Source organism: Hemitrygon akajei, chromosome 19 (genome assembly GCF_048418815.1).
Source record: "Hemitrygon akajei chromosome 19, sHemAka1.3, whole genome shotgun sequence".
NCBI lineage: Eukaryota > Metazoa > Chordata > Chondrichthyes > Myliobatiformes > Dasyatidae > Hemitrygon > Hemitrygon akajei.
Window position 1 is genome coordinate 65546504 of NC_133142.1, and position 27962 is coordinate 65574465.

General features: G+C 41.6%; 1 protein-coding gene and 1 long non-coding RNA gene across 3 annotated transcripts in view; one reads left to right on the forward strand and one right to left on the reverse strand.

Moving 5' to 3' along the window:
- LOC140742129 (uncharacterized) overlaps nt 1–27962 on the reverse strand; it is a 501191-nt gene that overhangs the window by 12426 nt on the left and 460803 nt on the right. The gene's annotated exons all lie outside the window — the stretch shown is intronic.
- Nucleotides 17800–27962, forward strand: part of LOC140742003 (ER membrane protein complex subunit 3) — a 32288-nt gene continuing 22125 nt past the window's right edge. For both annotated transcript variants that reach the window (XM_073072661.1, XM_073072662.1), the window contains exons 1-3: nt 17800–17985; nt 26628–26685; nt 27110–27203. In XM_073072661.1, coding sequence (XP_072928762.1) covers nt 17831–17985; nt 26628–26685; nt 27110–27203 — 307 coding nt within the window. In that variant the 5' untranslated portion in view covers nt 17800–17830. The remainder of the gene's footprint in view (nt 17986–26627; nt 26686–27109; nt 27204–27962) is intronic.

Consider the following 27962-nt stretch of genomic DNA (forward strand, 5'->3'; position numbering starts at 1 on the left):
TGCAATTAGCAAAGGAAAAGGGAGGATGGGGCCTACCTTCTCTTAGAGATTATTATTTTGCAGCACAGTTGAGAGCTGTGATAATGTTGGTACAACCCATCATATGACGCTCAATGGGAAAACATTGAGGAGCGGGTACTTCCCATCCCCATACAAGCAATTTTGGCTGATAACAACCTGCAAAGGTACATAAATACTATTGATAACCCATGGGTGAAATTGACTCTTAAAGTATGGAAAACTACTATAAAATAATATAATCTAGAGGGAAATATTGCAATTCTTAAATGGTGTGCATATGACTCTGATTTTACACCAAATAAATTGGATGCTAGATTTAAGGACTGGACAGCTAAAGGAATAACAGTTCTTTGCAACATAATGAAAGAAGGAACATTGTTCAGTTTTGAAATGCTTAAAGAGAAACACTTATTAGAAAAACAAGATTTTTAATCGGTATTTACAGATGTGACAATATGTTAATAAGATGCTTAAAAATGTAACCAATGCAAATACATGCTTGATAGAGCTCTTTAGAAAAGCATATAATTCAGATAATGGTAGTAGAATCATTTCAAGCACATATAAGGGATTGTCAAATCTTAAAACACATTCGACTTCATGCATTAAAACAAAATGGGAGAAGGAAGGAGGGATAATTATATCTGAGGATGAATGGACAACAATATGGAGGTATCAATGGAAGTGTACTAGTTCACAGAAATGGAGGGAGTTTGGATGGAAAAACTTGATATTTTATTACACCCTGTCAGAAATCTCATTATGATAGTAACCTCCCTGTTTGCTGGAGAAATTGTGGAAATCAAAATGCAAATCATTATCATATTTTTTGGGACTGCCCTGTTATTAAAAACTATTGAGGGGGATACACAATGCCCTACAAGACATTTTTAAATGTGAAATACCCTTAGAGAGTAAGACCATATATTTTGGATATATACCTCAAGAATGGTTGAAAAGAGATAAATATTTAATGAATATACTGTTGGTGGCTGGTAAAAAGACTCTTACTAGGAAATGGTTATCACAGGAGAGCCCAACTTTAAATACATGGATGGAAATTACAATGGACATTTACAAAATGGAGAAGATAACAGCATCTGTTAATCATAAGCTGGAACAATTTGATTCATACTGGGAAAAATGGTTTAACTACATAATGCCTCATAGGCCTGATTTTATTCTCACAAATCAATGAATCTGTTGTAAAAGAAAAGTCACTCCCTACTTGTACATAGTTCTTTCCTTTGCTTGTTTTTTCTCTCCACTCTTTTCTATAAGTGTATACCTCAGATAAATACTTTGTGGAGATTTGTGATATATATGATTATATGATATATGTGTACAATGTCTGAAATACATCTTATGGAAATGTTTGTTTGATGATGAACTTCAATAAAAAATAAATTACAAAATAGTTTTTCACTGTATTATGGTGCATGTGACAATATTACCAATTATAACTGCAATAGCATTCTCCTTGATGGAAGGATTAACATTACAGAGACTTTACATAATGGTAAAGGATAGACTCCACTTTGTTATCTTGTATGCCAAGCAGTCAAGTGCACCAACAGTATTTCCGTTAACACATGAAGTGTGGAAGTCTCTGTACTGAAGTCACAATTTTTTTGATTTACCTGTGATCAGATGTCGATCAGTCTTTAAGATAGTTACATTATTTAAAGTATACAATACCTCCTATACAGTACATCATCAGTTAATGACAGACATTAAATTTACACTAGAAAGTGCTTTTTATAAAAACAGATCTGTCCAATATTCCATGGACACTGTTAACGGTCTTAAAGCATGACTTTTAAGAACATTTTACCATGCTAATATTTTACATTTTTGACAAAAGTCTAGTATTTACCTTGAAATGTCTAACAAAATGTAGCTGCAAACTGAGCCCAAAAAAGCTTTCATAAATAGCAACATGGCATAAACACCCACCTACTTTGTAATTGTGTGATAGGATACTTAAACATCTCATCTGAAAGACAACGTTCACATCATTAGGACCTGGATCAAAATTACCCACAAGTAATAAAGATAATTATTCATTCAAACATCTTCAGTCGATTCTCAGTTTAGAATTTTTATTGGCTTTACAGGTCTGCGTTCCAGTTTTCCTTTTGGGTGTTTCTGTATATTGTGGTATGACAGGATTTGAATGAATGGCAGTAAACATTACTGAAGCCTGAGAGAGAGGCCAAAGAACAAATACCACCTATACCATTAACTTAAGTTGAAGCAAAATAAAAAGAGGAAGTTAAGCAGAAAATTGGAGAATATACAAGATCACAATTAGTACGGAGTCCGGCCAAATTCCTGAAGCTGTAACCCCATGAGGTGCACAGTATTTATACACTATTAAGCATTACCTGTTTTATATTGCTAGCTAATTATGCAGAGATGTAAATTTAATTTATATAGTTACTGGTCTCAAAAAACAGAAATCAACATGCGATTCATATTAAGCAACTACACCATTTCGTAGACTGCAAAGGAACTGTGATTTAAGTTGTCCGGAGATTCGTTAATTGATTCAAGACTAGTAACAGTGGAGAATGAATAACAATAGACAATAGACAGTAGGTGCAGGAGTAGGCCATTCGGCTGATCATACACAATCAGTACCCCGTTCCTGCCCTCTCCCCATATCCCTTGACCCCGCTATCTATAAGAGCTCTATCTAACTCTCTCTTGAATGCATCCAGAGACTTGGCCTCCACTGCCTTCTGGGACAGAGCATTCCACATATCCACCACTGTCTGGGTGAAAAAGTTTTTCCGCATCTCTGTTCTAAATGACCTACCCCTTATTCTTAAACTGTGGCCTCTAGTTCTGGACTCACCCATCAGCAGGAACATGCTTCCTGCCTCCAGTGTGTCCAATCCCTTAATAATCTTATATGTTTCAGTCAGATCCCTCTCATCCTTTTAAATTCCAGTGTATACAAGCCCAGTCGCTCCAATCTTTCAACATATGACAGTCCCACCATTCCAGGAATTAACCTTGTGAACCTACGCTGCACTCCCTCAATAGCAAGAATATCCTTCCTCAAATTTGGAGACCAAAACTGCACACAATACTCCAGGTGTGGTCTCACCAGGGCCCTGTACAGCTGCAGAAGGACCTCTTTACTCCTATACTCAATTCCTCTTGTTATAAAAGCCAGCATGCCATTAGCTTTCTTCACTGCCTGCTGTACCTGCATGCTTGCTTTCATTGACTGATGTACAAGAACACCTAGATCTCGTTGTACTTCCCCTTTTCCTAACTTGACTCCATTTAGATAGTAATCTGCCTTCCTGTTCTTGCCACCAGTGGATAACCTCACATTTGTCCACATTAAACTGCATCTGCAATACATTTGCCCACTCACCCAACCTGTCCAAGTCACCCTGCATTCTCATAACATCCTCCTGACATTTCACACTGCCACCCAGCTTTGTGTCATCAGCAAATTTGCTAATGTTACTTCTAATCCCTTCATCTAAATCATTAATGTATATTGTAAACAGCTGTGGTCACAACACTGAACCCTGCGGTTACCCACTGGTCACAGCCTGCCGTTCCGAAAGGGACCCGTTAATTGTTACTCTTTGTTTCCTGTCAGCCAGCCAATTTTCTATCCATGTCAGTACTCTGCCCCCAATACCATGTGCCCTAATTTTGCCCACTAATCTTCTATGTGGGACTTTATCAAAAGCTTTCTGGAAGTCCAGGTACACTACATCCATTGGCTCTCCTTTGTCCATTTTCATAGTTACATCCTCAAAAAACTCCAGATTAGTCAAGCATGATTTTCCCTTCATAAATCCATGCTGACTCGGACTGATCCTTCTACTGCTATCCAAATGTGGTGTAATTTCCTCTTTTATAATTGACTCCAGCATCTTTCCCATATTGGAGTATAAAAGTTGCATTGTTTGCTGTGTAACCAAAACTATGTAGTCAGCTTTGATGTAGATTATGTAGTCTGAGTTTGCTATTTGCTATGCATGTATCCAATTTAGTAGGAGAATGAAATCTTAAGAATGTAGAAGACAATGGTGTGTTAATGAGAGGTAGCTAAGAGATGTAGATTAGAACATGATTAAGTCAATGAGTAGAAACAATAGTGGCGGATGTACTTGTGATACGCAACTGTAGACCGATTAGATATGCTAATGCAACTAAACCAGGAGATTGCTATAAAAAATGCTCTGTACAAGGATTGGTGGGCAATCAGCGACTAGCTCAATGACTGTCTCAGCTTTGATTTGCAAATTAAAGTTTAACCCTTCTTGAAGTATCTTCTGCGTCTCCTGGTCGTTTGTCAGGCACGAGAAACCACGACAAAATTGGTGACCGCGGCAGGACCGGAAAGAGACCCGCGGAAAGGAAACGGCAGATTGATAGATAGATAGATAGATAGATACTTTATTCATCCTCATGGGGAAATTCAACTTTTTTTTCCAATGTCCCATACACTTGTTGTAGCAAAACTAATTGCATACAATACTTAACTCAGTAAAAAATATGATATGCATCTAAATCACTATCTCAAAAAGCATTAATAATAGCTTTTAAAAAGTTCTTAAGTCCTGGCGGTTGAATTGTAAAGCCTAATGGCATTGGGGAGTATTGACCTCTTCATCCTGTCTGAGGAGCATTGTATCGATAGTAACCTGTGGCTGAAACTGCTTCTCTGTCTCTGGATGGTGCTATGTAGAGGATGTTCAGAGTTTTCCATAATTGACCGTAGCCTACTCAGCGCCCTTCGCTCAGCTACCGATGTTAAACTCTCCAGTACTTTGCCCACGACAGAGCCCGCCTTCCTTACCAGCTTATTAAGACGTGAGGCGTCCCTCTTCTTAATGCTTCCTCCCCAACATGCCACCACAAAGAAGAGGGCGCTCTCCACAACTGACCTATAGAACATCTTCAGCATCTCACTACAGACATTGAATGACGCCAACCTTCTAAGGAAATACAGTCGACTCTGTGCCTTCCTGCACAAGGCATCTGTGTTGGCAGTCCAGTCTAGCTTCTCGTCTAACTGTACTCCCAGATACTTGTAGGTCTTAACCTGCTCCACACATTCTCCATTAATGATCACTGGCTCCATATGAGGCCTAGATCTCCTAAAGTCCACCACCATCTCCTTGGTCTTGGTGATATTGAGACGCAGGTAGTTTGAGTTGCACCATATCACAAAGTCCTGTATCAGTTTCTTATACTCCTCCTCCTGTCGATTCCTGACACACCCCACTATGGCCGTGTCATCAGCGAACTTCTGCACATGGCAGGACTCCGAGTTATATTGGAAGTCTGATGTGTACAGGGTGAACAGGACCGGAGAGAGTACGGTTCCCTGCGGCGCTCCTGTGCTGCTGACCACCGTGTCAGACCTACAGTCTCCCAGTTCTGACTGGGACGCTTCCCAGTCCTCTAGGGACCCCCACAAGGCTAACAGAATTAAGGGTGCACCCAAACAAAAGGTAAGTGCTTTTTGCGACAATCTGGACTAAGAATTCTGTTGGTTTTGGGGAGGTCTTGGAGTCTCAGAAGTTTGGAACCACTGCCGAAGGGTCTCTCCGGTCTAAAGAATCTGGCAGAATTGGGAGTTAACAGGAGGCTCAGAGGATTGATCAAGAATACTGCAGTGAGGGTAAGTACAAATAAGTTAATAAGAAGTTAAGTTAAGAAAAATTCCACGTGGTGTTGGTAAGTCCCTGTGGATACCGCTTCGTATAAAACGAAGGTCTGAACGGGCAGGGAAAGGAAAAATAGAGAAAATCCCTGTGGATACCGCTTCGTATAAAATGAAGGTCTGAATGGGCAGGGAAAGGGAAAATAGAGAAAATCCCTGTGGATACTGTTTCGTATGAAACGAAGGTCTGAACGGGCAGGGAAAGGAAAAATAGAGAAAATCCCTGTGGATACCGCTTCGTATGAAACGAAGGTCTGAACGGGCAGGGAAAGGAAAAATAGAGAAAATCCCTGTGGATACCGCTTCGTATGAAATGAAGGTCTGAACGGGCAGGGAAAGGAAAATAGAGAAAATCCTTGTGGATACCGCCTTAAGAAATAAGGGTCTGAATAGACGAGGTGCAAAGAGAAAGTTCTGTGGATACTGCTCTGAATAGAGGTCTGTACGGGCAGAACAGAATAGGAAATAAGGACAGTCCAATATATAGTTTAAAGCGCTGGTAGATAGACGATAGACTAGGCATAGAATTAGAGTAAATAATATTATCCAGTAAACGAACTGTGAATCTCTGAAATACCTTAAAAAGAGAGAACAACATGACAGGTAAAGGAATGGCAGTAGAGATTCTGAGCAAAAAAATCCCGGTAAATAAATATGAGATCACAAAAACTTCAGAAAAATGGGAAAAGAGAACCAAAAACCTGGTCACAAAATGGCCAAGAGAAGGAACGTTTGATGTAAGCTTGTGCGAAGAAATGGAGACACTAGTTAAAAATTACAAACCAAAAGATAAATCTAAGAAAAGAGGGCAAAAAAGAGAACGAGAAATGGAAGTGCTAAAACTCTTCAGAACGGAGGGAGAAAGGCTGAGGAGGACAGGTAGAATATTGATTACAAGCGAGGAAGACACTAAGGTGCTGGAGAAACAGCCTGTTAGAGAGAGAGGAAGGTACAGTGAGAAGCTGGCTTCAGCTCCGTACCCGGATGTGAAAGAAACAGTAAAGCCCCCTCCCTATAATGAGGAAGGAACCCCTAAGCAGTGCCCCCTGCTGACGGGTACTGTAAACATGCAGGGAGAAGTACAAGTTTGGGATAATGAGGAGGAAAAAAGACAATACGAGAAGGAAAAAGCGGCGATATGGAAGGAGATACAGGCAGAAAGGATAAAGGTGGAACAGGCAAAGAGAGAAATGAAAGAAGAGATTGAACGGATGAAATACTTGAGAGAGGAAAAGGAGTATGAGGAGTATCGGTTATACCATAGAAATAGACAGACTAGAAAAGAAAGTGGCTCATCAGGGCAGGAAGAGATGAGGCATTCAAGAGGAAGTGGAAAAAAGATAGGAGATGAGAGTCTTGGAGAAACACAAGAGAGAAGGGAATCAAGCACGAGTAAGGATCACGAGGAGTCCCTGCCACAGGTGTACAGACAAGGACAGGAAGAAAGAGAAGGTGACTCATTGGAGGAGCAAGAGTTAAGTGGAGAGAGAGAGGATGCGAGAATTTGTGGGGAAGAGGTAGGAGGCAGAAGCCTAGAAGAGCAGAAGGAGGCGGTAGGGAAGCGACTTGCGGAAGTAGAGAGAGAGCTAGATAAGTTACTGAGAGGGGATTGCCAGAGGAGATGTGAAAAATACTCCAGGGGCCAACCAAGTATTGAATCAAGACAGAAAGGAAGGACTCCACAGGGAGACCGAGGGAAGAAGAGGACCCCAGAGAAATTTGTGTGGGAGGCAGTAAAGACATACCCTGAGACAGATGGGGAGTCAGGCGAGGAGGAGAGCCAGGGCAGGTGGGAAGAAGGAGGAAGAATGATGCCGTTGTTAGTTGAAGGATCAGGACAAGTGCAGTACATCCCTTGGGGATCCCAGGACCTAGAAGGGCTGAAAAACACTCTGCCCAATCTACATGAAGCAGCAGGGAAATGGATTAGAGCCTTTGAAGAAGAAACGGCGGGACGATTATTGGCTATGGGAGATTTGAAGGCACTATTGATAAGGTTGATGGGAACCTCCAAATTTAACGAACTAATGGAAATGGCTGGCATAGTAAACTCAAATGACCCGAGAACTGATGGAGACGGGTTTGACAGAGTGAGGCAGAGGGTATGGCAGGCCCTCAGGAAGCTTTATCCACCCAAAGTGGACCCCAAAGCCTTAAAGGGGGATCCATTGGGAGACACTGAAAACCCAGCAGCCTACGTAGAAAACCAGTTGAAAAGGTGGAGACTGGAGACTGAGCAAGAGGTGGAAAATAGCTTATTTATCACCACACTGTTCCGACATAGCATTTTGGATGCAATGCCTCCGCAAGTAAAATCCAAACTGGAGGAAGTGGTTGGGCTGACGTCAATGACCCCACAAGAATTTAGAGACCACATAGTCCATGCGGTTGAGAAATACCGGAAAGACAAACGAAGGTTGGCTGAGCAGCAGGAAGAGGTGCAAAGAAAGTTAATACAAATGCAGCTCGAAGAACTCAAAAAGAAGGAAAAAGAGAAAAACAAAAAGATGCTGCCAGCAACCACCAGTCCGAGTACAGCCATCGAACTGGATGAAGCACCACTATATGGAGGAACCGATCATACTATAAGACAAGGGCCGGAAAACCCCATGCCAATAATCAACGTCTTTGGTGGAGCATTCCCACAAATGCCCTATCAGGAACAGGCTAAATTCAAACAGCCCAGACAGGACTGGAAGTCCCAAGGAGGGGGACAGAGGAGCCATGGGCAGAGGGGACCAGTGAGGAAACAGGGGGAAAGAGAGGTAGAGAGACTGTGCTGGGGATGTAATCAGCCAGGTCACATGAGAAGAGATTGTCCGTTTATACCATGGCCTGTCACACACCAGCAGGAACCGATAAGAAGGGAACTAAAGTTTAGCCAAGGACCAGCCCCCACAGGCCCAAGCAGACCTGTGAACCCCTATGCGAGGTTTTAGGGGTGCCCCGAGAACTCGAGTGGGAAGGGACGTTACCCAATGATAACAAGGGAGGCAGACAAGGAACCCATTGTTCAGGTTATGTTAGACGGGCAACTGACACCAATGATGATAGATACTGGAGCCACGTACACTTGTGTACAGCCACAGTATGCCCTTCACCTTCCCATGTCAGGAAAGTTTATTAAGACGGTAGGGTTCTCGGGGAAAACACAGCTGACACAGTGCACGGCTCCAGTGCAGTTGAGAATGGGAAATAAAGGAATTGTTTTGCCGGTGCTAGTATTTAAAGGAACTCCGATTAATTTGTTAGGCAGAGATGCCTTATTGAAACTGGAATTAAAATTAGAATGCACCAGAAATGGGCTGAGTGTGGAAAGATCAGGGGCTCAATTGATAGTGCGAGAAGACAAGAAGGCTAATGTCTTTTGGATAGGAGACATCGCAGATCAGATTCAGGAAACCTGGGAAAAATGGAAAAAGGGCGTGCAGGCTATATTACCCAGGGCTGTAATGCCCAGATCTGAGCTACATTGTACAGTGATTTTTGACGAGACTCAGAACAGGGAGTTAGAGGAGAGATGGCACCTGGAGGCATGTACCCAACAGCACCTGGAAGGGAAGGCTGTGATAATTGGAAAGCAAGGGGCAGCTTTACAAGTTAAGTGGAACACCTTTTTAGAAAAAAGATACAGGATACCGGAGGCTGCGCCCCACGTAACGTTGTTGGTAAACAAGGGATATCAGTCTAAAGGCTTAGGACCCTTAGTTAAATGTGCTGAAACCGTAACAGTGTGGAGGAAAATCACGCCAGAGGTGTGGATATCAGAAGACAACAATTGCATTAAAATAATGGTAAGTGTAGATATGGTAGAGACAGTGAGAGAGGTCGAAATAACTCCCCAACCACACATGCCATTGCTGGGAACGGAAAGAGGCCAGCAGAAAGATAGAAGGTTAGATGAATTGCCGTCTATTCTGTGGTCACAGCATGACACGGATGTAGGGAAAATAAAAACAGCTAGTCCGGTGGAAATAAGGCTGAAAAGGGGAGCAATTCCACCCAGGAGACCACAATACCCTCTAAGACCAGAAGCAGAAGAGGGAATAGCATCGACAGTGCAGGGGTTGCTTGAAATAGGAGTGCTTAAAAGAACAAACAGTCCATGCAATACCCCGTTGCTGCCGGTCTTAAAAGCAGATAAATCTAAGTGGAGATTGGTGCATGATTTGCGAGCGGTAAATGATGTGGTAGAGGACTGGCCGGTGGTAGTCCCCAACCCACACACGCTTTTGACTAATGTTCCACCAGAAGCAAGTTACTTTTCAGTGATTGATTTGTGTTCGGCTTTCTTCAGCATTCCTCTAGCCGACCAGTGTCAGTATCTGTTTGCATTTACTTACAGAGGTGCTCAGTATACCTATACCAGAATGCCGCAAGGATTTAAACATTCACCACATGTTTTTAATCAGGTGTTGAAGGCAGACCATTGGAAAGTACATTGTTACAGTATGTGGATGACCTGTTGATTTGCTCCCACAGCGAGGAACAGTGTGAGCAGGACACTATAACTCTGTTAGAGAAGCTGGCACACGGAGGACATAAAGTATCCAAAAAGAAACTGCGATTTTGCACGCAGCAAGTGGAATACTTAGGCAGGGTAATATCCAAGGGAGTGAAGGCGATAGCACCAGATCAGATTGAGGCAATAACTAAGGCCCCCAAACCCCAGACTGTAGGGCAGATGATGATGTTTTTGGGAATGGCAGGGTACAGCTCAGATTTGATAGGAGAATATGCTGAGATTGTGGCACCTTTGAGAAAGATAATGAAAGAAGCAGGACATACAAATTTGAAGAACGGCTTACAGTGGAATGGAGAGGCGGAGATAGCTTTCAATACTATTAAGCAGGAATTGCAGTCAGCACCAGCATTAGCTTTGCCTGACTACGAGAAGGTTTTTCATTTGTATGTATCCAACCGACAGGAGGGTTATGTCACAGCGGTTCTAACACAAGAGACAGGCACAGGAAAAGCAAAGCAGCCGATAGCATACTACAGTACGAGACTAGATGAGGTGGCTCAGGGGTATCCACCCTGTTATCAGGGATTGGTGGCGCTGTACTATGCATATGAAAAGGCATCATCTGTAACCCTGGGCTATTCTGTGACTCTGTACACACACCACAAAGTAGCAGAATTGCTGGAAAGAGGGAAATTTGTGCTGACACCAGCCAGGATAGCAGCGTATCAGATGCTATTGACATTTCCAAACTTAACTATACAGAGATGCACTACCAGTAATATAGCCGATTTTGTCCCTTTGGGCTATGAAGGAGAGCCCCATGATTGTGTAGGGAAGACGATGGCATTTGCCAAATTGAGAGCAGATTTATGGTCAGAACCACTAGAGGATGCAGATAAAAAGGTTCTGTTCATAAATGGCTCTTGTTATAGGGATTATGATGGAAATCATGCAGGGTTCTCAGTAGTGCAGCAGGATCAGTCAAGCTATAAGATTATTAGGATGAAGTCCTGTCCCCAACCGTGTTCCGCCCAACCAGCGGAAATCAAAGCCCTGACAGCTGCATGTGAAATGATGGAAGGTGAGAAAGTAGACATCTATACTGATTCGGCATATGCTCATGGAGTATGCCATTTGTTCGGGGCAGTGTGGAAACAGAGAGGTTTTTAAAAAAGCAGTGGAGATCCCATACAACGTTGTCAGCAAATTCTAGACTTAATAAAAGCCATAATGAAACCTAAAGCATTGGCTATAGTAAAATGCCAGGCACATAAGAAGGGAAATGATGTAATAACAAAGGGAAATCAAGCTGCGGACGAGGCAACCAGAAAAGCGTCTGGATGTACATCAGCTGTCATTGCCCCCCAGGTAAGCCTAGCTCCAGAACCTGTGGTAGAGGACCTAATTGAAATACAAGGTAAGGCAACTTTGGCAGAACAGACAATGTGGAGACGAAGGGGGGCCAAGCAGAACCCGGAAGGCTTGTGGAGCATGGAAGATGGTTTGTTGGTAGCGCCCACCCCTCTACTGACGATTCTGATTTCAGAAGCGCATGGGATTGACCATTGTGCAAGGGGGGAAGTGATAAAGAAAATAAAGAAGGATAGTTTTTGGTCACCTTATTTACAGGCTTCAGTGGACTTTGTCTTGTCACAATGCGAGGTATGCGCACAGAATAATGTTCGGAAGGGAATTACAACCCCAATAGGTCACATTCCTGCACCTGAAGGACCATTTAAACATCCAGTGATTGATTACGTAGACATGATAAAGACAGTGAGAGGGAAAAGATACATGCCGGTAGTAATTGATCGATTTAGCAGATGGGTGGAGGCGGTACCTTCAAGAGATCAAGGGGCAAAGACAGTGGTAAAATTTCTGACAAATGAAGTGATCCCAAGGTTTGGAATACCTACAGAAGTTAGCTCAGACAATGGTTCAGCTTTTATCCAGAAAGTGGTCAAATTGGTACTATAAGCGCTGAGGATAAAGCAAAGATTTGGATGTGTATACCACCCTCAGTCGCAGGGCATGGTAGAGAGAATTAGTGGAACCCTGAAAGCCAAACTGAACAAAATTTGTGCAGACAATCTGATCGGACCTCATAAAATGGTGGATAAGTACTCCTCGTAGTAAAATTACTTTCTCTGGACTCGGAATTCACTTGAATCACTCGGACATTATTCATTGAAACTTTAAGGGCCGTTGACAATCTCTCCCGGGATTTGGTGTGTGTGTAATCTATTTTTATTCTTGTATAACTTTACCTACAGAGTTCTGCAACTAATTCTAACTTGTTTTGGAGGTTTGAAGTCTTTAGTGAAGGCCTCCCTGTTTGTCGGTTCACAGTTCAACTGCTGATTTATTTTTCCTTTGTTTTAAATATTTATTTATTTTACCTTTTTCTTTTCTTCACCCCTTTTTGCTAATCTCTGAATTTTCTTCTCCCTTCTCTGTAAATGGTTGATAAACACACATCTTGAATTTATAACTTTCCCCTTCCTCTTTTTTTTCTTTTTCCTTCTAACCTTTTTTTTTCCCTTTCTCTTACTTTATTCTTCTATAATGTTTCGCGGGTAGGTTAGTTTTGGTTTTCGTCCGATTTTCTCTGTATTAAGTTGTAGATCTCTGCAGAAGGTGTTCTAATCTGTAGTTATGTTTTCTAGTGCATAAACTAGTTATTATTTGCTATAGTATTTATACGGAACTGTTGTTAATGACACAGATCTGGAAGTTGTATTTGGGTTAATTTTTTTGGTAGAGCTAGCTACTTGTTTTGGTAGCCATCTAGTTTTGGGTTGTGCGGGTGGGGTGGATTTTCCAGTTCCAACATCTCTTTATTGCTTAGGACATGTTTTTATATTTTGACCTTACGAATCTATGTTTACATCTCTGCTCCCAGACTGCTATTGTACTGCTTGACTTTTTATATGCCTGCTGCCTTTTATGCATTAGTAATTGATAATGGCTAGTGCACTTAAATTCGTGAGCTGGAATGTAAAGGGACTGAACCACCCTGTTAAAAGGAGGAAGGTATTCTCACATATCAAACAACTCAAAGCTGACATTGCTTTCCTTCAAGAAACTCATATTCGTTGTTTTGATAACTCCCGGCTTCTGTCAAAGTGGGCGGGTCAGCATTTTCATTCATCCTTTGCCGCTAAAGCTAGGGGAGTTTCCATTCTTATTAATTCAAATATTCCTTTTGAACTCCATAATAAAATATCTGATACAAATGGCCGTTTTATTATTGTTTCTGGTAAACTATATAACACTAAAGTTGCACTAGCAAACCTGTATGCCCCCAACTTTGATGATGTTAACTTTTTTGAACGGTTTTTTTTCCTCACTACCAGACTTAAACTCATACTCTCTTATATTGGGTGGTGATTTCAACTGTTGGTTGGATCCTAAACTGGACCGATCGTCCTCTGTTACCAGATCACCTACTAAATCTGCCTTAGCTATTCAATCGGTTCTTAATTCGGATCTAAAGATCCATAAGGTCTGGGGACCTTTTATCGAGTACTTTCATAACCTTCCTCTTGACTAGGGTTTTTTTTCTTTTTTTTTCTTTTCAGTCCCTTGCTTTCAACTCCCTTTTTTTTCTGGTAGTAGGCATTATTATCCTCTGTTGCTAAGCGTATTCACAGTCTGGGAGTTTGACTGTCCGGACTTATACTCTTTATACTGTGTGGTGGTTGGTCTGGAGTTGTTGTTGTTTTTTTCTTGTGTTGTGGGGCTTGGGGAGGACGCTAAGCTCACTTGTCTTTAATTTAGGTGCTTTTTTTGTTAAATTTTCTTCCTTTGTAGCATATTGTTATTGTATGCTTAATCTCGCACTGTATTAATGCTCCTCATTGGGATTTGGGGTTTTTAATTTTGTAAAATGTTTTGAAAAACTAATTAAAAAAATTTTTAAAAAAAGTTTGTGCAGACAGTAAACTTAATTGGGTCGATGCTTTACCATTAGCATTGATGAGTTACCGCCTGCAAACTAATCGAATGACATGCCTGACACCGCATGAGATGCTCACTGGGAGGCCCATGCCAGTGCCCCAGTGGAGAGGGCCGTATACGGGACCTAGCTTGGAACAATTGGAAATAGAATTGAAACAATACATGCAGCAGCTAACTATGATACATAGGTCTATTTATGCCCAGGAAAAACAGAAAGAGCCAGAGACTGTACAAGGGGAAGGACCGATCAAACCAGGAGACCAGGTTTACGTGCGAGTTTTTCGGAGAAAGTGGAACGAGCCAAGAAGGGAGGGACCCTTTACGGTGACTAAGGCATCACCCACCGCAGTTCAGGTAGAAGGACGCTCCACCTGGTACCAACTGAACCACTGCACGAGGGCAGTCCCGCAAGGGCAATCAGGTGAGGTGCCCGAGGTAAGTGATGCGGAAGAGCAGTTAGCAGGAGACAGACAGGAGGAACAAGAAGCTGACACTGCACCCTAGGAGTTTGATCAATTAGTAAGGGAAATTTTTGATTCTGAGGACGGGCCTGAAGACCCTCAGGATGTGGTGGTGGATAGTAGGGCTTCTTCAGATAATGGGGATGAGCTGGGGATGACCAGTCATGCCCCTGGGGACAAAGCACCCACATACTCCAGTGCAGACTTGGAAACCATTAGTGTGGCAGATATGGAATGGGACTGGTAAGTCCCCACAGAACCTACAGAAAAGAAGTAAGAGGAGCACAACACTTACCTTCTCGCCATGGTTACAGACACGTACTAATCAGTGGTATCAATGGGCAACTTACACGGCAGGAATGATGAAGAGACAGAATTGTTACCTGTGCTCAAGGGAAAGCCCCACTCAGCATGTAGTTCCCATGCCTTATAACTCCTCCACTTGCACGCGGTGGCGAAGAGAGCATAGGGAGCAATGTGAACGACAGTGTTCAGGTTCGATTAAGGCTTGCTTCCTGAAGCTTTGTGTTGTAACAGATCCCTGTTATCAAAGCTGTATGAGAAACGCACCAATGTGTCCATATTGGTGTATGTTATATCAGGCTTCCTCGCAGTTTGTGTGATGTTTGGAGAGAAATGCTGTACTTTTATACCAAATAACACTAGTCCAGAAGGATCGTTTACTAAGGCAATGTATAAGTTGAAAAGTCTAAGAAAGGAAGTTAAACAGAATGTAGGGTCTGGACATCAGTTATTTGACTGGTTAGAAAGTAGACTCGGAAGATGGGGAGCATGGCTGACTAAAATGGCAATAACTGTCAGTATTGTATTGTTGAGCTGTGCGCTTGTGCAGTGCTGTTTTCTTCCTTGTCTCAAGTCTCTTGTAGTGCGTGCTGCAACCAAACAATTTCCAATGCTCGTGGCAATTACTGAAGCAAGCTTAGTGGAGAAAGAAACACCGAAAATGTATCGTTACAGCCTACAACACCTGCAGGATGAACAAGAGCAAAACAACAGTGTGGGAGTAGATTGTAAGGGCTTCTGAGTTTTTTTTCCCTGTCTCAGGTACAAAGGGACAGGTTTTTGGCTCAGCGGCCCAGGGTAACAGGGAGAGAATACTTTGAGGTCTTGGCGCAGAAAGTTGTAGTTTAACCCGAGATTTGGGAATAAGTGCTTGAGTTTATTGGGGCTTTTGTGCGCGGACTCTTAGTCTTCTTTCTCTGTGTGAGACCCTATGGGTGTCAAAGGGGGAATATATAAAAGCTGCATTGTTTGCTGTGTAACCAAAACTATGTAGTCAGCTTTGATGTAGATTATGTAGTCTGAGTTTGCTATTTGCTACGCATGTATCCAATTTAGTAGGAGAATGAAATCTTAAGAATGTAGAAGACAATGGGGTGTTAATGAGAGGTAGCTAAGAGATGTGGATTAGAACATGATTAAGTCAATGAGTAGAAACAATAGTGGCGGATGTACTTGTGATACGCAACTGTAGACCGATTAGATATGCTAATACAACTAAACCAGGAGATTGCTATAAAAAATGCTATGTACAAGGATCAGTGGACAATCAGCGACTAGCTCAATGACTGTCTCAGCTTTGATTTGCAAATTAAAGTTTAACTCTTCTCGAAGAATCTTCTGCGTCTCCTGGTCATTTGTCAGGCACGAGAAACCACGACACCCACCACTGACGTAAGGCTAACCGGTCTATAATTCCCTGTTTTCTCTCTCCCTCCTTTCTTGAAAAGTGGGACAACATTAGCCACCCTCCAATCAGCAGGAACTGTTCCTGAATCTATAGAACATTGGAAAATGATTACCAATGTGTCCACGATTTCTCGAGCCACCTCTTTAAGTATCCTGGGATGCAGACCATCAGGTCCCAGGGACTTATCAGCCTTCAGACTCAACAGTCTATCCAACACCGTTTCTTGCCTAATATAAATTTCCTTCAGTTCATCCTTTACCCTAGTTCCTTTAGCCACTATTACATCTGGGAGATTGTTTGTGTCTTCCCTAGTGAAGACAGATCCAAAGTACCTGTTCAACTCATCTGCCATTTCCTTGTTCCCATAATAAATAAATAACTTGATTCAAGAGATATTGGTATCACTCCTCTGTCACTCTATCTTCGGAAAGGACGAGTATCTTCCCTCAGAGCCAAATAAACACCTGAGACGGATGTAGGTTGCTGGAGATAGCCATTGTGAAGCCCTCTAGGTAACAGTTTCAGTAAGCACAATAATAAACACTTAAAAATAATAAGTTTATTGGTTCAACCAACACACACAAAATGCTGGTGGAACACAGCAGGCTAGGCAGCATCTATAAGGAGAAGCACTGTCGACGTTTCGGGCCGAGACCCTTCATCTTGTTCACAACTACCAAGTCAGTGCGCATGCGTCTCCCACGCTTGGCTCCGCCCCCACCCCTACCCTGGCCCCTCCTCTGCCCCGGCCCCGCGCCGAACCCGCCCCTGCACCGCACTGCCCCTGCCCCGGCCCCACCTCTGCCCCGCACCGCCCTTGCCCCGGCCCCTACCCTGGCCCCGCCCTGCCCCTGCCCCTACCCTGGCCCCGCCTCTGCCCCGGCGTTGATGTGCATGGTGGAACGTGTAATTATTCTGCTTGAAGACCCTTCATTCTGTGATGATAAAACATAAAGCAAAGAAGCTAGCAACCCAAACTACTAAGAGAAACTGTACGAAATACCATGCAGGTCTGTCAGAGTAACGAGGCCGCACTTGAACGGTTTTGGTCACCGTGTTATAGGACAGACCTGGTTAAAGTGGAATGAACGCAGAAAAAGATATTGCCTTCACTATAGGACTTGAACTAAGAGTTGGCCAAGGTAGGCCTTCATTCTTTAAAATACAGGAGAATGAAGGACAAAGTTATAGAAATGTAGTGGCACACATAAGGATCATAACAGTCTTTTCCTCAAGGTAAACGAGACTCGCATAGTTATCTTCATCCTAGATAAACTTTTAAAAGTTTCAAAGTGTTAAAACAGCCATTAAAACTGATAATTCTATTATTGTTTTTGCATGACTGCTAACAGGACTTTTCCCCTCAATATAAATTTATGCTAATACATGCACACCTCCTGGGTAAGGGGAGCGTGGACCGGCTACGTATCTGGGCGTGATGACGCCACATACATGATTCTGTCGATAAATACGGCGGTGCGGTTTGAAGACGTCATTTCCTGCAAAAGATGGCGGAGCCGGAGTTGTTACTGGACTCCAATATTAGGCTCTGGGTGGTTTTGCCCATCGTTTTCATCACATTTTTTGTTGGTTTAATCAGGCATTACATTTCCATCCTACTACAGAGCGACAAGAAGCTCACGGAAGAGCAAGTTTCCGACAGGTACAGAAAACCGTTCATTCAGTAATATCCTCTATCTCCATGCAGACCATCTTTCTCCTAAGGCTGTTAAAGGATTGTTAAATATTTGTGATTTTGGTGTATAGTTAATGTTCTTATTGCTTTTCAAAACCATTACAGCGTTTGGTCTTTCATGGAGGTACTCGTCGGTTGAGCTTTCTGGAAAATTGGAACGATTTATAGGAACAACATAGAAAGGAAGAATTCTGTGCACACACAATACTCAACAGAAGGGTAGAGATTATTCCCACAACGTCTGTGGTCTTTGAAAACAAGTTGGGTTTGCTTTGGATAACTATTCGCTTTAAGATTATGGCTGTAGCGTTTTTTTCCTGTTCTAATTTGAGGCAATTGTAGAATTTATGTTCTGTGATTAATGAAGTGTGGGTAGTTTTTAAAATTCATCATGTTTACGAGCATTGAGAGGAACTGTCTCATTGTGAAGAATGAGCCACTTAGTGTGCATTACTTTTTGTCAGCATACTTTCAATTGTGCAAAATATTGCTTTTTGACCCTAATTTCACTTTGTAACCTGCAGCAGTGATGCTGATGTTTTGAGTTGTTAGCAGATTTACCCACTAAATCTGCAGACTTTGCTAAATCTGTCGTTTTAGATGCAATTTTCCTTTTTGTGTTTGATCTCTAATTAATAAGAATTAGGTTGGAGCTAACTGTGCCATTGTGAGGTTCTGTAACCTGGTTTAACAGTGTGAATAAGGGACATCTGAGTTGACGTTTTCTCCAGGCAAATTATCCAGGTAATTATAGGCCTTGGAAATAGGGGTGACAATTAGAAGAATAAATAATAGGCTGCCTGAAGTGGCAGAAAACAGTGAATCTAGAAAACTGCTGAAGTGAAGCACTTAGAAAGAAACAATGTTGACTAAGGTGGCAGTTTCCAAAGGGTATGTAAGACACAAGAATCTGGGTGTACATATTTGAATCAATCCTTGAAACTGGCAAGACATGTTGAAGACATATGATGTAAACAAAATGCAGGAAAGTTAATGCCTTCATTAGCATATCTGTTGGGCCACAATTGAGTGTTATTGACTTTCGATCATTATACTACAAAAAAACGTGAACATCCTTGTATAGGATGAATGGTTTATTAGATTTATAAGAAGGGAGGATTACTGCTGTAGGGTTAGACTGGAGAAGTTGGAGTCATTCTCTGGGGAGGTGGGGGGAGGTTCTGAGGTTGAGAAAAAATGGGGTAGATAATAGATTTACATAAGATGGAGGGACATTTTAAACAATTTGCATATATACTTGACTATTGGGCATTGATCTAAATGTTTTTAAATATCTTGAATAAGAATGATAGGCATTAAATTTTGGAAGTTAGTCTCATAGCTTCTTAATAAATCCATTAATTTAGGTTATCCATGAGGCTTGCTCTTAGCCCTTTCCCTCTCCCACTGAACTACTAATTGTCGAACTTAATTTCCGATCCCCCATGTTAGCTCCTGTTGTATATTTTATGTCGTCAAATATTGTTTCCCTCACCTTAAAACCTGCCTTCAACATGCATCCCCTTTAAATTTTTCCCTGTCACTCTGTAACTAGTTATAAAAGTCACTCGTGGCATCCTGTGTCACTGTAAAAGCATTATCTTTGTACTTCCTGAGCTGTCATAGCCTTTCATAAAATCAATCGTGCCATTCTGTGGTTGTTCTCTATTGGCACCCAGCTGAATGGATTTTTTTATTTAGGTACAGCGTGGAACAGGCCCTACCAGCCACACACCTAGCACCTTTCAAATTTAAAATAAATTTATTATCAAAGTACATATGTCACATATATCATACATAACCCTGAGCTTCACTTTCTTCCAGGTATTCACAGTAAATAGAAGATAGAAGATGCCCTTAACTCCTGGTGGAGTCATCAGGGCGCCGTCATGACAAGCTCGATGGCTCATCATGTGGCGTTTCTTTAACCTCTCCTTTTTTATTTTTTACGAGGTCGACTTGCTAGCTCGACACTCAACCCAGCACGGATGAAAAGCGTGTAAGAGAGCCGGCATGCAATAGACATCAAACTGCAAATACAAAAAGAAAAATAATAAATAAGCAACAAATATTGAGAACATGAGATGAAGAGTCCTTGAAAGTGAGTCCATAGGTTGTGGGGACAATTCAGTGATGGGGTGAATGAAGCTATCCCCTCTGGTTCAAAAGCCTAATGGTTGACTCTAGTCTAATCACAGGACAATTTACCATGACCAATTAACCTACTCACTGGTATGTTTTTAGAATGTTGAAGGAATCTAGATTACCCAGAGAAACCCTTTACAGATGGCATCAGAATTGATCTCCGAATTCTAAAGCCCAAGCTGTAATAGCATGCTTATCTGTGGAGTTAACAGCTAGGGAATCACCTGCCATGGCTTTTTCCCACTCCTGTTAATCTCTGATCACTATCTGTCATTGGCCATCATTAATTCTCAAAACATATACAAAGGGCTACCTCCCACCTTGCGTGACCGCTCAGCAGTCTTTAAAATTCTTTATTACTTGTCCAATGTAAAATGGAGTTTTTCATGTTGTGTGAAGTAATTGGATAGGACAATGTGCTTTCCTTGGACCAGCAGGGGGTGGTCCGGGGCAGGAAATGTCTTAAGATATGCAGAATTGAGTGCTGCTAGTAGGGTGAATTGCCATAGCAGAAATGTTGCAATTAAAGAGCTTGCGTTTAAGGTAAGGGGCAGGAGGTATGTTATGTAGCAGATCCTTGGAACAGTTTCCTATCTCTTGAGTGGAGCCAGAGATTTTCACAACATTGAAATAGTCTCAGAACTTGAATCTCCAAAGCAGAGAAAGCATTGGGATGCTTAATGGTAAGAATGGTTGCGGTGGGCCCAAAGTATTTGTTTCTGTTCTGATGTTGTCTAGAACTAAATCGCAAGGTAAGCTAGCCAATAATATTAGAGGATACCTAATGACTTTTTTCCAGGTATATAAAGAGTAAAAGAGAGGTGAGAGTAGATAGCGAACCATTGGAAAATGATGCTGAAGAGGTAGTAATGGGAACAAGGAAATGGCGGGTGGACTAAGTACGTATTTTGCATCGGTCTTCACTGTGGAAGATGCTAGGAATATGCCAGAAGTTCGAGAGTGCCGAAGCAGAAGTGAGTGCAGTTGGTATTACTAAGGAGAAGGTGCTTGGGAAGCTGAAAGGTCTGAAGGTAGATAAGTCACCTAGACCAGACGCACTACACCCCAGGGTTCTGAAAGAGATAGATACATTAGTAATGATCTTGCAAGAATCAGTTGGTTCTGGAGGACTGGAAAATTGCAAATGTCACTCCACTCTTCAAGAAGGGAGGGAGGCAGAAGGAAGGAAATTATATAGCCTGATCTCAGTGGTTAGGAAGGTGTTGGAATTTATTGTTAAGGATGAGGTTTCAGAGTTCTTGGGGGCCAAAATCAGCATGGTTTCCTCAAGGGAAAATCTTGACTCTCAAATCTGTTGGAATTCTTTGAGGAAATGACAAACAGGATAGACAACGTCAGTAGATGCTATGTACTTGGATTTTCAGAAGGTCTTTGACAAGGTGCACGTGAGACTGCTTAGCAAGATAAGAGCTGTAAAAGGATCTAGTGCTTTCCTGGAATATATGACGAGTAAACTCTTCTTGGGCTTCCAGCCAGGTACAGGTATTAATTATAACTGATGTTTCGATGACAAACTCTGCCATCTTCATCGGGGATGATGCCTAGGCATGTCTAGTCTGGTGGTATATATACCACCATCGTACGTCCCTCCTGATTGGTTAGTACACAACCAATCAGGTTTTTCCACTGTCCTACCTTGTTTACAGTCAAATTCCAGTCCTTAGAGCAGGACTTTCATCTTTGTTAAAATTCTTCTTGTTTTATTTCAATGGTTTCCTTCACCAGGTGGCCCCAGAAGCTATTGGCACGGCACAGTAGTTCTGTGCTGTTGGAAGTCAAACCTATGGCCATTGTGAATACAATGTTCTGCTGCTACAGATTTCTCCAGGTAGCCCAAATGAGTGCACCTCCTATGCTCCTTGATGTGGGTTTCCACCAGAAAAAGCAGGAAACCTAACAACGAGGAGGGACTTGGGACTGCTGGCGTTTACAGGATTCCCTGTGAATGCGGTGCAGTGTATATCGACACGATGGAAACCCACACGTACCCGGCTGGAAGCCCAAGAAGAGTCTATTCAAAGATAAGGGCCCATGGTATTATAGAAAAGATATTCACATGGATAGAGCATTGGTTGATTGAAAGGAAGCAATGAATGTGAATAAAGGGAGTCTTTTCTGACTGGTGATACTCCACAGGGAACGGTATTGGGACTGCATTTTACATTTTATGTCAGTGATTTGGATGATGGATTGATGGCTTTGTGGCCAGATTTGCAGACTATATGAAGATAGGTGGAGAGGCATGTAGTGTTGAAGGAGCAGAAGGACTTCGACAGGTTAGGAGAATGGGCAAAGAAGTGGCAGATGGAATACAGTCATTAAAGTGTATGGTCATGCACTTTAGTAGAAAGAATAAAAGTGTAGTCTATTTTCTAAACAGAAAATTCAAAAATATGAGGTGCAAAGGGATTTGGGAGTCCTCATGCAGGATTTTCTAAAGGTTAACTTGCAGGTTGAGTCTGTGGTGAATAAGGCAAATGCAATGTTAGCATTCATTTCTAGAGGACTGGAACGTAAACACAAGGATGTAATGCTGATGCTTTGAAAGGCACTAGGGAGGCTTCACTTGGAGTATTGTGAGCAGTTTTGGGCCCCTCGGAGTGATAGAAAATTGCAGCACAGCAATGTGCCCTATGCCCTATCTAATCTGTGCCAAACCATTTAAACTCCCTCCTATCAACCTGCACTGGTACCATAGCCCTTCATACCCCTACCATCCATGCACCTATCCAAACTTCTCTTAAACATTGAAATCGAGCTTTCATGCACCACGTCTTATACAACTTCAACATAACCTCCTTAATCCTGTACTTAATACTTTGATTTGTGAAAGTGTCTAAAACTTTCTTTACGACCCTGTCTAACCGACACCACTTTCAATTAATTATGGATCTGTATTCCCTTCAGTGCCCTACCATTCACTGTGTAAGATATACCTGGTTGGTCATACCTCATACTTGTCTGCATTAAATTCCATCTGCCATTTTTCAGCCCATTTTTCCAGCTGGTCTACAAGCTCTGATATTCCTCCCTGTCCACTACACGCGCAATTGTGGTATCATCTGCAGATATAGCTTAGAAAGGATGTGCTGGCGTTGGAGAAAGTGTAGAGGGGGTTCACAAGAACGACTCTGGGAGTGAAAGGCTTGTCACGTGAGGAGTGTTTGACTGTGGACTCACTGGAATTCAGACAAATGAGGGGGATCTCATAGAAACCTATCGAATGTTGAAAGTCCTCGATAGAGTTGATGTGAAGAGGATGTTTCCTATGTAGGAGAATCTAAAAAACCAGAGAACACAGCTTTCGAATGCAGGTATGCCCATCTAGAATGCAGATGGGGAGGAATTTCTTTAGGCAGAGGGTGGAATTGGTTGCCACAGGCAGCTGTGGAGGCCAAGTCAGTTCAGTGTGTGTATATTTAAGGCAGAGGTTGATATATGCTTGATTAGTCAGAGCATGAAAATTTATGGGGAGAAGGCAGGGGAATGAGGTTGAGAGGGAAATGGATCAGCCATGATCAAGTGGCAGAACAGACTTGATGGGCTGAATCGCCTCATTCTGCTCCTTTGTCTTGTGCTCTAAAACACAATCTTAAAAGCATTTAGCAAATCAGATTGTGTCTTCAAAGTGAGAAGCAAATTGATATTTCAGGTCAAGGGCCCTCCTTTAGAAAGGAGAAAACGAGTATGTTTGAAGTTGCAGGAGGAGTGGAGAAAGCATGATGCTATGCAGACCAAAGTTACTGCGGTAAATTACTTTAAAAGCTGGCAGATGGAAGCAGAAAAGAAAATGTTTTTTTTTTAGCTCAAATTGCAGGAAGAAGGAACTTGCTGGGATTAGTATATTTATTATTACGTCCCAAGGAGGTGAAAGATGAGATGATGTTCTTTGAACTTGCATTAGCATCATTGAGGCACTGGAGAAAGCCAAAGACATGAGACTGAGAGTGAGTTTAAATATTAAAGCAACAAGAGTCTGGAAACGTATATATTTGCAAATTGAATATTTTAAGAATATTTAATCTCTTAAGAGAGGTCTCTATTAGAGCAGAAATGACAGAATCTTGGTTTTTAAAAAAAGTCCTTCTAGGTTGGAGGATTGGAGGAACGGCTGTTAATATCTGTTGAAAGTCTTTTGGTGGAGGCAGAAACTAATGGTCCAGTCCTTCCATTTTACATGTACCATGAGTCCTCTTTACTTTTTTGATTATAGCCATGCAGTAATATACTGATAGGTCCATTATTTCAACCTGCTCTTGCTCCAGAGAATCTTCCTATTTTTATTGTTTCTTTTTGATGTCCCTTCCTATTTGCATCTTTGACATTTGACGCCCTCTGCTACCTTGACAGTTTCCTGTCCTGAGTGATTAATCTTCATAGTAGATGTCCACTTTCTCCATATTTCTGTCCCTTACCACAGTGACTAAAAATGACTTATTTCTCCCTCAAACAAAATCCCAACCAGTTCACTCCCATTACCATTATGGGCACTGGTCTCCCCACTGTCAAACAACTCTTGAATAGGCGATCTCTTGAGAAGGTGCGATGCATCATTATGGACCCTTATCATCCAGGACATACCCTCTTCTCAATATACCATCAAAGAGCAGGTATAGGAACCTGAAGGCACTCACATGTTTTAAGAACAACTTCTTCCCCTCTGCCATCAGATTTCTGACAGACCATGAAGTCAGTTTTTATACTTTTTGCACTACTTATTCGGCATGAACTAGAAGGACAGAGATGGCCTGCTTCCGTGCTGTAATTGTTATATGGTTATTGTATTATTGTAAGTTGTGGTAATTCTTTATGTATTGCACTTCACTATTGCTGCAAAGCAACAGGTTTCAGATTTCGTGACACATATCAGTGATTATAAACCTGATTCTGATTCCATGTCCTTTGCCTTACTGAATTAGTTACTAAATTGAACAACTTTTTTTAAACTCCATTTATTTAAAGTCGTTGGAAACCTACTGAAAATTGTGTGACCCCAGGTTATGCCTGTCTTTTTGTTGGACGTAAGGATCAGTCATTCTTGTCTCGTTCCTTTCTCACCACATTGATGAGCGTATTGACGCAGAAATGGAAACTTTCAGTTTCCTTTCCATCCTGCTAGTAAGTGACTCTTTCCTCTTCTGACATCTCTGCCTGCATCTCAGTGGGTAGGTTAGGTACCAGTGCACATTAGAAGCCCACAGTTAGCACCTCAATATCCTGCAAGGACATCATTACATTTTCAGGTTTTTTTTTATCACTATTATCTAATTTCCAAACCAGAGACATTAAAAATATCTTCATTGTTTCTTACCATAGCTCTCCTTCAAATAAAGTTGGCATGACTTGCAGCTGTATCTACTGTTTCCCACGGTTCCATTTTCATCCCAAATGCATGGGGTTTCCTCTGTCATGTCCACACCCCACTAATCTCCACATCCAATGAGTCACCTATGATTTTGCTACATCCCATTCCACCACCAGGCACTACTTCCTCCTCTCCTTTCAGTATTCAGAAGAGATTTCCTGGACCCCTCTTCCATCTTTTCATGACACTTTCCATTGGAACTGAACTTTTGCTCTATTTTTCCCCATCACATTGCAACCCAAACTGTAGTCCTAGATGAGGCAGCATTTCATTTGTGCTGCTGCTTTTTCAGTGTATTTTAGTTTATTTCATGTTTACCATGTGCTTTTTTATAAAACACTCATTTAGTCAAAGTTTTAAATAAGCTCTGAGTAAAGTACTGTTACGTTTCATTAAAAAAATATTCCAGTAATTAAGTAATGAATAGAAATAACTTTTATTATTCTGAGCACATGCCATAATGAAAATGCTCCCATTGGGAATTCAGGCTAGCATTGAGAATTAAAATAATGTTTCTTGGGAAATACAGAACAGAAGAAAAATAAAACTAACAGTTAAAGAGAAATTATTTATCTCATAAATGTAGGCATTGTTATTTTTTTCAATAGCTATAATGTTTGATGGACTGCAAAAGAAATCAAAGTACAAAGGAACCACTAGATGGGAGTAAATGGTAAACAAAAATATCAGAAATGCAGTTTAATAAAGGTTAATGGGCAGTACAACTGATGTTGCCACATGCATCTGACAAGCCTGCTTCTTAGTGGACAAGGTGTCTGTCTGTCTGTCTGTCTATAACTAATCACATTTTTTTTTACATACTATTGTTTTCTAATGTGTACTCTAAACCTTTTCACGTCTAGTGCAGCAGTGGTTTTGTTCTGAACGTTAGTTTTTCTTTGTATTTCAAGTTGGTGAGTAACTGAAGTATTCCAGTAATGTGAAGTACATGCAACAATTAGTTGTGTGGATGAAGGCTATCAAACCACTTGAAAGTGTTAACCATTATCTGTAATTTCTATTTATGTTCCAATTATTCCAGAATTTGTTAGTGTAATTGATACCCTTTCTTTTGCAGTCAAATTCTAATCAGAAGTAGAATTCTGAGAGAAAATGGCAGATATATTCCAAAGCAGGTAAATCTTCCTTTCCATGAACACACCTGAAATAACCCTTGTCCGTGCCAGAATGTTAATGGTCAGATAATATGGGTGTAAGTCAATGTGGTTTGGATTACTTTAACAATTCTTTTTATTCTGCATATTTAGTTGTGCCAAGCTCCTGCTGGCCATTCAAAGTAATTTAAAACTTGGTGTGGCTAGGATGTGCTATATTCCATGATCTTCCATATCACTACACCCACAAAATGCATAGGAAGTTGGGGCATAGGTAATGGGAATTTTGCAGTTTACATGCAGTTACCTGTAATGCCAGGTTTCCATTCAGATACTGCCTTATTTCCAACTGACAATGTGCATGCTACTTTTCCCCTCTTACAGTGGGATTGCAAAATGTTTAATTTCTTATAATTTTGAACATGTTCCTGTTTTAACTGTCTAGTCTTTCCTTACACGGAAGTACTATTTCAACAACCCTGATGATGGATTTTTCAAGAAGACCAAAAGAAAAGTTGTTCCGCCCTCTCCTATGACTGGTAATCAATTCTTTTAATTTGTAATATATGTAGATATGGAAAGTCTTATTTAGACCATAAGACATGGGAGCAGAATAAGGCCATACAGCCTATCAGGTCTGTTCCAGCATTCCATCATGTCTGTTTTATTATACCGCTAAATCCCATTCTGCCTTCTCCCCATAACTTTGAAACCCCAACTAATCAGGAATCTATCAACCCCCACTTTAAATGTGCTCGATTACTTAGCTCCCACAGCTATCTGTGACAGTGCATTCCACACATTTGCTATTCTCTGGCTAAAGAAGTTCCTCATCTCTAATCAAAATGGATATCCCTCTATTCCGACGCTGTGCCCTTTGGTACTAAACCATAAGATGTAGGAACAGAATTAAGCTATTTGGACTGCTCTCCCATTTCGTCATGGCTGATCCATTTCTCCCTCAGCCCCAATAGAACATAGAAAATCTACAACACATTACAGGCCCTTCAGCCCACAATGTTGCCGACTATGTAACCTCCTCTAGAAACTGCCTAGAATGTTCCTACTGCATAGCCCTCTATTTTTTTAAGCTCCATGTACCTATCTAGGAGTCTCTTAAAAGACCCTGTTGTATCCGCCTCTGCCACCTATGTTGGCAGTGCATTGCACACACCTACACTCTCTATGTGAAAAGCTATGCCTTCTCCCTGTATTCCTTCACGCATGGATTAATCAAGAATCTATCAACCTCTGCCTTAAATATACCCAATGACTTGGCCTCCACAGCTACCTGTGGC